This window comes from Pimephales promelas, chromosome 12, assembly GCF_988280905.1.
Source record: "Pimephales promelas chromosome 12, fPimPro1.hap1.1, whole genome shotgun sequence".
Taxonomy (NCBI): Eukaryota; Metazoa; Chordata; class Actinopteri; order Cypriniformes; family Leuciscidae; genus Pimephales; species Pimephales promelas.
Genome location: NC_142780.1, coordinates 19,199,515 through 19,212,331, shown reverse-complemented (window position 1 = coordinate 19,212,331; position 12,817 = coordinate 19,199,515). Strand labels below are relative to the sequence as shown.

The 12,817-nt window shown below is 38.2% G+C and overlaps 1 protein-coding gene across 1 annotated transcript; it reads left to right on the top strand.

The window, feature by feature from the left end:
* The first annotated feature begins 524 nt into the window (after positions 1-524).
* On the top strand, positions 525-7,878 carry gnl1 (G protein nucleolar 1). The gene is made up of 12 exons (XM_039679417.2): positions 525-741; positions 1,801-1,954; positions 2,634-2,770; positions 2,940-3,091; positions 4,270-4,341; positions 4,584-4,776; positions 4,860-4,958; positions 5,037-5,222; positions 5,698-5,876; positions 5,966-6,140; positions 6,240-6,380; positions 6,464-7,878. The coding sequence occupies exons 1-12, from the start codon at positions 669-671 to the stop codon at positions 6,709-6,711; spliced, it is 1,809 nt and encodes a 602-aa protein (XP_039535351.1). The 5' UTR covers positions 525-668; the 3' UTR covers positions 6,712-7,878.
* The last annotated feature ends 4,939 nt before the right edge of the window (positions 7,879-12,817 follow it).

Genomic DNA, 12,817 nt, shown 5'->3' with positions numbered 1-12,817 from the left:
TATCAGGGGTTTGCAAACTTTGCGGACTCTGGCAACCTTGGTTTTTATGTCATTTTCATTGACTTACAACATTAACAAGTTTATAATACTTAGATCATTGATGTAATTGTTCTAAAGAAACAGAATATGATCTAGAATGAATTATTTGTGGTTACGTTTAGTCTTTCAGCAACATCATTACCACCCAGTTATTTGTGGCTATTTATAAAACTGATATAACGTTAGTTATTTATATAATTAACTTACATAATTTAAACATTTATTGTTATGTATACTTATATTTAAGTTATATATATATATATATATTCGTACTGATGTCCAATGAATATTCTATCGCACAATGGCAGATTGCACCACCTTTCAAAAATATGGGGGGGTCAAAATAACATTGCTGTTATTGTGTTACTTTCGCAAACATATAAAGTTAACAGAAGCAGTAACCGATTTCAGAACAATTGTACAGAGTCGATAAAATGTATTTGTGACGCCTAGTGTTGAATCTTTGAAGTACATATTGGTAGCGTCCATCCACCCAGACAGTAGTAGTGGGCTGTCACAGAAAAGTCCATGCGAGTAGCGGGGAAACTTCACGAATGTAAATATAGACCTAAAAACGGAGTTTACGTCCTCGCGCATTCTTTCTTTTTTCTCCTTTGATCCATGTGAACATGCCGCGCAAAAAGCCTTTTAGTAACAAACAGAAAAAGAAGCAGCTCCAGGTGAAACGCGAGAAAAAGAGAGGTGGGTACGTTTACTAGCTTAGCTGAGTTAGCGCGCGACGAGCTGAACGAATGCGCTCGCAGACGTTATACATTAGCCACGTGACTCATTGTTTTATGGTTTATATTTTAGTGTGCAGAAATGTAACCATGTTCTCACATATTAACACAATAATTGAGCTACTACGCTGCTCTAACTAAAGTTACTTTGTTTGCTAAGTTTCTGTGGGTGTATGTAACCAAACTTGACAGGCAGTAAACAGCGCGTGCTGTCATTTTTATTTGACGCTGAATGTCACATTCAGCAACAGTATACATGTAACGTTATCATAATGTTCTTGATATGGATGTTGTCTGCTGTAAACAACTGCTCTGCTCGTGACCCGGTCGAACGTCACACAACCGAACAGTATCTTTACTGACTAAATTTATATTCTGCCTTGTCAACAGTGAAATGCTGCGTAAAGAGGGTGATTATGACACTTATTTTGAACAGCTAGTGTTTAGCTGTAGTTGGCGCTTGTGTTATGCGGTATATAAGTGCGCAGACTCAGCGTGAAGTTACGTAACACAACAACAAAGCGATCAATACACACTAAAGCAGGCTTAATTAACTGCCGTTTGCTTGCAGTTCTGTAGTACACAGTAAAACCTACACAAACAGTTTGCAGAATATCAGGGATAAGTATTTATTATGTCATCAGTGTAAATTTCCACACTATTGTCAAATCTATATTGTAATAATGACAACAGAGTGTTAATTATGGGGCAGACATGATTATTGGAAGTATACTATGTTTTTTCCAACATGAAATAAAAAACACGGTGTAGTGTTTAATAGTAAATTGCTAATTGATTACTCATATAGTTTCAAATAAATGGCAAGTATCACATTGAATTAAACATTTTTTAATGACTGAGATAAAGAATTAAATGGTATTTTCATGTAAAACGTAATCCAATGATCCTTGTTTTATTTACAACTTTGACATTAGTATTTGACATTACTTCGCTTTGGATTCATAGTCAAGAAGACAGGAAACACTCCTTAAAGTTTCTCTGTGTTTGTGTGCACGCCCAGGAGAACCAGGTTCAAGTCATAGTAGCCGAAATGCCAGTGTGGAGAGAGGACCTGGCAGAGACAGACAGTCGGATACATCAGACAGCGAGACGACAGACATAAGGAGGATCAACCATCAGCCTGGTGCCAGAGACGGCAGATATGACCCCAACAGGTGAGTCAGGACAGGTGAAACAGTCAGTCCAGTCTTGTCTTATCAATTCGTCATGAGATGGTTTGGCAGGGGCATGTATCATCCTGTTTGTTAAAGGTGCTATATGGAACATTTCTACTAAAATAAATAAATAAATAGATCTACTGTCTAACGTCACTCATCCCACTACTATCATATTGTTTATAATACACATTTCCAGACACGCTCAGTACAGTAATGTTACTTCCTAGAATCTTACTGTTACACTGAAATTGTTCAGCCTAGTTCACTAACCGTTTTCATGATCAAATTATACATTCACCTATGTTGACATTGCTGATTGTGAATGATACACGAATAGTTAGTGTAATACCTAATGCTAGATAACACCACAAATGTAATGTTATCATGGTACGAGCATGGAGCATTAGTTCCAAGGTCATAAAACTAAGTAGCCTATTATTGTAACGTTGCAGTGGGAGTTTACATGAGTTTCCAGCATGTTTTGTGATGCTTTCTCCAGTGTGTTGAAAGTCTCAGTGTGGCCGTGCACCATGAGTGCACACACTCTTGTGTTCGAGCACACGCAAGATCACGAGCACTCTTGTGAAAAATTGGTTGCAATCTGAAACATCACCGATAGAGGCCGCTAAAAACTACATATAGCACCTTTAATCTTAATCTTATTATTATTTTGCAGATTCCGTCTGCACTTTGAGAAGGAGAGCAAGGAGGAGGTGGAGAAGAGGAAGAAAATAGCGATGAAGAAAATCCTGAAGCCGGTGGCAGAAAAGGAACTAGAGATGGATATATACCAGATCTTCCCCGAAGAGAAAGGTATTTTTGCTGCTGAGCTAAGTAATATGAAGGGTGGTTCTAAACTGGGACACATTTAATAAAACTAGCCATAGTTTTGTCAGAGCATCTGTGTCAAAAAAAATATATAGACTTTGCTGTCAAATAGATGAGTCAACAAGGTCTTATTTCACTTTCATTTTAATCACAGGCCTGGATATCCCACGGCGGCCATCGTGGCATTACGAAATGCGGCGAGAGGAGTTGCTGCGGAAAGAGGAGAAGTCATTTCTGGAGTATCTGGACACTCTTCACTCCAAGAACCCACCTGGTAGCCTCAGCCACTTTGAGCACAATCTCGAGGTGAGGCATGTTCTGTTAGAGAACACAGTACTGAAGTACCTAGAGAAATCTTTTTTTTATCTGCAACCAGAATTAGATTGTCGCTGAGTCAATAGCGGTAATGAAATAGTTGTTTTATTGCGTTTGAGCATCTGTTTGGTCAGACAGTGCTGGAGGCAAGCACTGTTCAAATTCACTTGTTTATGAGCCATTGCCCCTCTCAAGTCTTGTGACACTGAAACTGCTGTGTTTGCTTAGTGAAAAAGAAGCAAAGCTTTTCCTAAATGCTAGTTTAAATGTATAAGATTAAAAATTAGGCATATTAAACTTAATAGAAAAAGGCTTCTTTGATAGCCTGAAGACAACAGAAGCACCACAATATTGTGCATATCATTTGTAGACAAACAACCGTTATTATGTCTAAAAATTTATAAACTTGCTGCTAAATGTTGGAAGCACTTATTATTCTGCAAATATTGGATCACAATGAATTTGTTGTTTTAACAGTTTCCAGATTTTGGATTAATGTAGCAAATACTTAACAGGAGACCATACATTGTTTTACCTTAACCCTAAAACTGTATTCTGGACAAATGTGGGCAAAATAGTTTTGATTTATTTAAAAAAAAAAAAAAATACTTCCCTTGATCTGAGCGGTACAAGACTTGGCTACTTTTCCTAAGTTTGCCTCCTGAAAACACAATTTTTTTGACTCAATTCTACAATGTTAAGTGGGTGAAAAAAAACTCCTTAATCTTGTATTTGGGTCAAAAATGGGCACCCGTAGAAATGAATGGGAAAAAACTTTAGAGCATTCTAAAATAAGCCAAAATAAGACACCAGGTAACAGCAAAGTCACTTCGTCTTTATGTTTTAGTTCTAAGAACTTAAATGTATTTAAAAAATAAAATATAAAAATAAGCATAATTTACATAGAAAATATGGTATTTTTTAAGTAAATAAATTCAAAAATACCCCCAAAATAAAGAAAAACACCATAAATGGATAGACAAAACTTTATCGAAGACAGTGATATAACATTTATATTAGGGCTACGTGGGCCAACAAATTACAAACAGGTTGGCTAATCTGAAAGAATGTGAATAACAGAATAAGATTCATTTTCAAATAACAGCTATTACAAATTGGTTACTTTTTGTTGGTTTATTTACTACTGACTGACTGTCTTTCTCTCTCAGACATGGAGGCAGCTGTGGAGAGTATTGGAGATGTCTGATGTCATTCTGCTCATAGTGGATATCAGACACCCAGTGAGTGTGCGACTGTAATGCCTGTTGAAACTTTAAGCAGTTTTCAAAAGATCATGAAAATTGCATAGCTCTTACACTAAATTTGAGAATTCTTAAATTATGCAAACAACTGAGGTAATAAAGTCCCCACTAGGTGGGGCCAGAGATTATATTACATTTAATCTCAGAAAACCACTTTTTTATTGCGTTATACTTTTTGAGCAAAAGAAGGATACAAGCAAACATTCTCACTCTGTCTGTAGGTGCTGCAGCTTTCTCCTGCTGTGTATCACTACATCACTGGTGAGTTAAAGAAGCACATCATCCTGGTGCTCAATAAGGTGGACTTGTGCCCCGCCCCACTGGTGTTGGCATGGAAACACTACCTGACTAAACTGTTCCCCCACCTGCACTGTGTCTGCTTCACCTCGCACCCAGGACAACCCTACAGCACCCGTGAGAGAATCCTTCCTCTATCAGTGCTTTATCTATAATGTGACCAGATTAAAATCTGCTTTCTTCATCTGTACCAACTGCAGTTCTACAGAAGAAGAGGGTGAGGAAGAAAGCAGGATGGAATCAGGTAGGAGGGCCGTTCCAAATCATGAGAGCGTGTCAGGAGATCACAGCAGGAAGAGGTAAGACAAGTTCCTCCCAGACAACTAAATGAGCACTGGAACATAGAGAGTAATGATGATGATGATTGTTGTTTTCAGTGGATTTGAACAGCTGGGAGAAGAAGATCCAGAGGGATGCTGTTGCTGTGGGAACAGAGGGGGATCGGGCTGATGATGATGGATCGGAATCTGTGCTGATGGAGCATCATACTGATGTTGCCATGGAAATGAACAGCCCCACGCAAGAACTTTATAAAGATGGAGTACTAACCTTGGGCTGCATAGGTAAAAAGATTAGTCACCAGGAAATCAAATTTGACGATTCTTCTTATTATAAATGATGCACGTCATTATTTAAAAAGAAAATTAATGTATCCTTATCTTTAATCAAAACGTGCACGTCCCCACCTCCTCACAACGATATATTTTCACTGATGACATGAGACTGGGACAATAATCCCTCACTTCCTGCAACCTGTCACTCACATGAGATTTCAGCAATTAACAAACAACAATTCAACGAGCTAATCAAGCCCTGATGAACAATCGAGCCCCACCCTACTTTGTTTTTCATTTGATAAGCCGTTTCACTTGGATATACACCAAAATAGGGATAAAAAAGGATGATCACAATTTCCATTTCATGCCAACTTTAAGTTGTGTTGTTTTAGATCAATATCAGTTACATATGTCTTATATGAAGTACTTCTCCCCAATGTGTAAATTAAAATTCATATGGAGTCTTATGCACTTTCTCCAGGTTTTCCTAACGTAGGCAAATCTTCAGTGCTGAACAGTCTGGTTGGCAGGAAGGTAGTGAGCGTGTCTCGAACCCCAGGTCACACGAAATATTTCCAAACATACTACCTCACTCCCACTGTGAAACTGTGCGATTGTCCTGGGCTTGTCTTCCCTTCCCAAGTGGACAAGCAACTACAGGTAAAAACAGCATGATACTGTAAAATGATGAAAGTGAAATCATCCTGGCTTTGCTTATGTGTGTGCATGGTGTTTATCTTCTCAAACAGATCCTGGCTGGTATATATCCAGTGTCCCAGCTGCAAGAGCCTTACAGTTCAGTAGGATACCTGTGTGAACGGACCGACTTCCTGTCTGTATTAAAGCTGAAACATCCCGACCACTGCCCAGAAACGCCACGTGAGGGGGCCACACAGGACTGGACAGCATGGGACGTGTGTGAAGGTGTGTATTTCTCTGATGTGGCGTTATTCATTTCCTATTTAGCACTCGATTGGAGGGAGGAACTGGTTTTATAAAGTCTGTTTGTTTGTTTTGTGTCAGCCTGGGCTGATAAGAGAGGTTATAAGACTGCTATGGCGGCCCGTAATGATGTTTATCGAGCAGCCAACAGTCTACTGCGCTTGGCAATCGACGGACGGTTGTGTCTGTGTCTGCGGCCACCTGGATACTCTCAGAGTAAAGGTCAGAGGTCAAACCACTACAGATGTGTTCATGTCATCAGCCACTCATGTCCCAAATTTGACATTTAATCTCAATCTCTTCAGATGAATGGGAATCACACCCAGGCCTGTCCGAGATCATCGCTCTACAAGGAAGAAAGGACGATGAGGATAGGGGTGACAGGGAAGACGACGACGGTGAATCCAGCTCAGAGCTGGAAGAGGACAACGATCGAGATGCAGATGATGATGAAGACGCTTATGGGGATGATGAAGATGATACCGTGAAGGCTTGCAAGAAGGGCCTCACTCTCAACATGTTCAGTGTGTTAAGACAAAATGAGTGTGAGTGAGGGATGATGACATCACTCTCCTTCTCATTCCATGTTCATACATTCCGGTGTCTTTATTTATCACTGATCTCTTTATGACCATCTCATTTCAATCTGCAATGTGTCAATCAAAGAACATTTATTTCTCATTTGACGCTTATTGCACTCTTATACAGACCAAGTTATAGACAAACACAACACGTCCACCATTCTGCCTGTTTTTGCTGCAGTATGAGGCTGGTTTTGTGTTCTATGTCAACCTCTCTGTGCCTCTGTACCTTCTCTGCTTTTCATTATCATCAGAAAAGTATCAAAATACTTTTGTACCTCCTGCATGCAGCCTTTTCCCTTTCTGAAAGGTCTGAGGGAATGTCTTACCACCAGTGATTGTACAATCAGTGTTACTAAACAAGCATTGATGAATACAATCACTGATTTATTATCAATCTCACAGCAGTGATGCCAAAGGTCAGGTGAGGTCAGAAGTCACGCTTTGACCTCAAACTGTGAGTTTCCCCCCATGTGAATGTATTTTAACCTCAACCTCAGTACCGCAAACCTCGGCATGTAGGGCAAGTATGAGGATAAGAAATAGAGGCACAAGCTGTTGACTTCAGAAGATTATTTTGATAAAAAGAAGTTATGGACACTCAAAGCACTTTTAAAGCAAAAGGCAGCAACCAGCAGTCTTTTACTGTTGAAAACTTTCATTTCTGAGCAGATACACGTTTATTATGCGGGTAATGAAGTGAGGGTGTCATTTTGGGTTGCAGTAGGAGCGACTTTATGCCACAAAATGTTCTAGACTATGCAAAGTTTAAAGAGGTATTAGAAAAACCTGATACACATTGTACATGCACACTGACACAAGCTACTCGAAAAGTTTGGGATCATGTTCTTTTGGACTAAAAAGTAGATTAGAGAGTGGGTTGGTTTTGAAGAACTAGAGTTTGTGCACTTTTGCTGTAGGACTCAGGTAAAGGTGATGATGTGATGTTAGACCTTCATCACAGATGCGCAGAGAGACCGATACAAGAGTGCTGGTTTCCTGCTTTTCAGCCTCCAGCCCTGCATGCCCTTGCTTTGGGATGCTCATGTGGGTGTGATAGTGTGTGAATCATTCTTTCTTTATTGAAATGTTAATTATACTGACAGAAACAGCCCTCTGCAATAAAAACGTTCCCCTGATTCTTTGCTATCGTTATGTTTGCATAAGAGGACACGGCTACTTATTTCTTTACATACAGTGACAATATAGTGCAAAGAATAATGTAGGCGAACATAAATTTATGGTAACATCTTTATGTGAAATGTATAAAATTGTGTGTTAGCATTGTATAAACTTCACAAAAAAAATATAAGTCTTTGGAAGGTTTTTTTAATTATTAGATTTTGGTCTATTTGACTTTTCATTAGCCCTTCTTTTTCTCAAAAATACACTAAGCGTTTATTTTACTGCACTTTATCTGTAGAGTTCAATTACAAAACATATCTTTAAAGGCCATTTTCTCAAATTGAGTTTTTTTTCTCATGCACTGAGCCAGAAATAGCCACCTTAGTAGCACTTCCATACACCAAACTCTTGTTTTATTGCCATCTATATTATGACGGTTTTTACAGAGGGCTTTGTTCATATTATATCACCTGCTTGGTTACATTGTGAAAAATAATTACTGGCTGTAATAAAAAGAGATATCAGTTCTCCCCTGTGTAATAGACTAATATGTCAACAAAATTAATTACATTTAAACCTGTATCCAATGTTCAGATATCTGTTGAGGAAATGCAAATTAGGGCATTTTTAATTAGACAATACCTCATTTGCATACCGGCATTTCAACAACATATTAGAAAACTTACAATACCAAAACTGTTTGCAATTCCTAATGTAGGCCCTAATCAATCAACTGTTTAGGCAACATAGCACGCCTGCATCATGGTGCTCTTGTGAACTCGCGTTGGTAAATTATGTTTGTTTGTTGCGCAAACAAAGCACTCGTGTCTCTTCATAAAACTGAGGTTAAACCACTGGAGTCACATGGATTACATTTATGATGTCTTTACTACCTTTCTGAGGCTTGAAAGTGGTAGTTGAGTAGGCTGTCGATGGAGGGACAGAAAGTACCAAAGATGAATGAAAGTGTTACTGTTTTGTAACGGCATGAGGTGAGTAATGACAGAATTTAGATTTTTGTGAGAACTAACTCTTTTAAAACACGACGCCGCGCCTGTGCAAGATTCTGAAAATGAAGCTATACTCTATGTAACTGTAAAATATGGGCATCTAGCTCATGTTTACATTAAAATACAGGTATAGAGCAGCGGAGTGGAACGCAAAAAAACACGTGTAGTGTGAACCTGCCCTATAAAACTGTTGGAAAAGTGGTTACCTCATTTGTCTGAGAGCATGAACAAGTTATCAAAGTAAAGAGTAGGCTAGCTGCTTAATTTGAAGAAGCAGAACTTAAGATTATCCCCCTGCTTTCATTAGTGTTTTTCCTAGTTTAAATTACTATTATTGTAAAATGTGAAAAATAGTAATCATAAAGATTGAGTAGGTGTGTCCACACTTCTGATTGATACTAATTATGTGCTTCACAGTAACACTCTTAGGAAATAAAACATTTGACTATCACACTGGCCATCAGGTCACAGAGTCTTGCATCATATCAACATTACTAATCTTTTCCCAGCTGTAAACACTGAAGACAATGAAGCATTCCTATCGAATTTGATTATTTCACCACAATCAAAAACAAGTCATGTAAAATCCGGCATGTGGATTACATTGTAATCCTTTTCATTAAACTGTGAAAAGCTATTAAAACGGGCGTGTGGTTTAGGGTGTGACTTGGATATGTTGCAGTGCCTCACAATCATTTGCTCGTAATAACCAATACAAACAAATTTCCCCTCAGTAAAACAGAGAAACATAACTCACTAATTTCCTATAGATTGTGTAAACCTATTTGCCTGTTTGTAACCGCTGTCAGCTCCGCGCTGTTCTCATATTTCACTCAACCGTGACCTCATAAATTATCCAAATTAAATTCTGTGGTCTTTACCAGGAGTCATTGGTCATGCTTGTGCTGCCCATATGTGTTGCATTAGTGTAGAACGGCCTGCTTTTCACATGACGTACATAACCAGTCTGTAACACCCTTTAAACCACTAATCGACAAAGAATGAATTAGTCCTATTAAACCAGTCTGGCTTTAATCAAGGGTCTGGTATTGACTGAGACAGAGTTTGAGTTCTTATCAAGGTGAATCAAGGTAAACAACACAATAGTTCACGCAGAGGTTAATCAGACAAGACGAGTACTGTATCTCTAATCTGATTTGTGTTAATTTGCATGTTAATTTGCATATTTTGTAGACATCTGGTAATTTTGGCTGACTCTGGAAGCTGGAAGCTATACCACTCATCACATGAAAGGATACGTTTCCCTCTTAGGATGTCTGATTGATTAAGTATTCCTCAGGACACGCACACAAATGCAGCTTAATCCTGAATGCAAAGAAGTGCAAAGGTGGCTTTTGAACTTCTTGACTTCACAGCCTCTATATCACCTTCCTTGGGAATGCAGACAGAACTGAAAACACTGGCACAGCAATCCCAGGAATGTCACTGGCCGTGTAGCTCGACAATATTTATGACTAAAGCGATATTTGATCACACGATATGACGATAAATAATTTTACACTTGGAATGGAATTTTAATTTTTTTTTTTTTTTTTTTTGCAGTTTATGAATAAAATAAGGTCTGTTAACATTAGTTCTACAACATAAACAGTCATATGGATGCTTGTTTCTGTTATATAAAATAAAATGATCATTATGAGATAAAATTTTAAAATGAGTTATAAATTCACAATTAGATATATGAGATATTAGTCACAATTTCCAAAAATAAAGTAGCCATTGAGCGATATAAAGTCTCAATTGTGGGGAAAAAAAGTAGCATGTACAAGAAATGATGATGGAATTGCAAAATGTATGTTACAATTGTGAGAAATAAACTGGTAGTTGCATGATATAAAGTCACAGTGAGCAATATGAAGCCGCATTTACAAGAAAAATTGTTACAATTTCAAAAAAGTCACAATTACGAGAAATAAACTCGCAATTGATAGTCACATCGTGTTATATGGTCAATTGTTAGAGATGTGAAAATAGTTGCATTTACGAGTAATAATATCACGTCACAATTATGAAAAATTGTCTCTTTACAAGAAATAATATTGCAAGATATAGTCACATTGAGATATAAAGTCAAAATTACATAAAAATTAACATTACATTACCTTTTTATTTTTTTCCTCCGAGATGGAAATTAGTGAATTAGCCCTGCATGTGGCCTACAAATTGACCTCATGATTGACCTTGCACAACTATAAAAACAAATGTTGACATTTTCTCATGATTTTGAGTTTTATAATGATTTATATTGTTTACTGTATATATTTAGATAGGAGTTTCCCCTCAATTTTTTAGTACCCTCACACACACACACACACACACGGACCGGTGTAATTTACGAGCAGGCAGTTGTCCCCAGTCTGCTTCCGAGTTGGGTGCTGGCGTTGGCAGTTGAGTGTATTGGGTGTCCTGTCTTCTGCCCGAATCTAAACTCAGCTTTCAGTACGGCAAGTCAGAGAGGCCAACTTATGCTGCCACACAACAGTACTGACATAATTTATTATCATCGAACAGCATTTGAATTTATACCACCACAGGACCACCATGAGCCAGAATTGGCTCGATTTTAGACGATTTTACAGATCCAATTAACAATTTTGTAGATTCATATCACTCTATATCATGTTCTAAAGCATTTTTCTACATGTGCATATGTGTTTTTTTGGCTGGTGTGACTGTTTGCTGCTCCCCATGTTTGTTGGAGTCTATGTGTCAATAGGTATTTTTAGCTTGGGCTCTCACTGCATTGCAATGGCACTCATTCCCAAAATCCCAGCAACCCCCCACTCCACTCACTCTCACTGTGGAGCCAGATAGAGCAGAAACGGCCAGGAAGAGAGCGAGCAGGACAGTTGTGTCATCACACAGACAGTCCAAGCAGAATTAGACCCTCCCTGCTCTGTTTCCATGGAGAGAGTTTGAAATAGACCTTGTGATGGGCTGTTATAAAGGCCGAACTACCTGATCGCCACACCCTGACTCAACCGTTATTACCGTCAGGCGCAACAAACCACTCACGCTCAAAGCAGACACAGAAAATAACAGTCATTTGGGGAGATTCAAATTCTGTCTGACGTGGAAGAAAGAGGGAGGGAGAAAGGGAGGGAAACAGAGAACACACAATGAGTGTCTAACAAGGGAACTAATGAATTAACTTAGGCCACAGACTTCCACTGTTAGCATGGCACGAATAAATGACAAACTTTTTTTATTCGCTGATGGAATAGAGGAGAGGGAGAGGAAGTGAAGTGAAACTTGTGGATGAATCAAGCAACAGTTATAAAGGAGAACCCACTTCAGGGTCTCATCACTTTTCTCTTTTCATGTTGAGAGATTCAGAGTCCGTGAATGGTTCTGCAGAGGTGAGGGAATGAAGCGCAGCAGACCAATAGAGGATTCTGTGGTGGGTGGGACCTTAAAGGGACAGTTCACCCAAAACAATGACAATTCTGTCATCGTTTATTCACCCTTGTGTTCTTTTAAATCTCTTAAGACTTTATGAAGAATTGACTAGTTGTTGCTTTTAATTTAATTACAATAAATGGAGACTAAATGCATCATAAATGTATCACGCAAGTGGTCCAAATGATTCAGAAAGTACATTCCAAGAAGTCATATGATAGCATTCATTTTTTAAACCAATTTTCTGATGTGCTTTTGTCAATTTTATTTAGTTGTTTCTACACTCTAAAAATGCTAGGTTGTTTTAACCCAATTTTGGGTAAAATATGGACAAATCCAGCCATTGGGTTACATTTTTAAATGACATTTTTAACCCAATGGCTGTGTTTGTCCATATTTTACCCAAAATTGGGTTAAAACAACCCAGCATTTTTTAGAGTGATATACAGTTTGTTTATTTTTATTTCATTTTTCCCCAGTAATTTTAGAACCCATTTATTTCAGTTAGCTGCCTACTGTATAT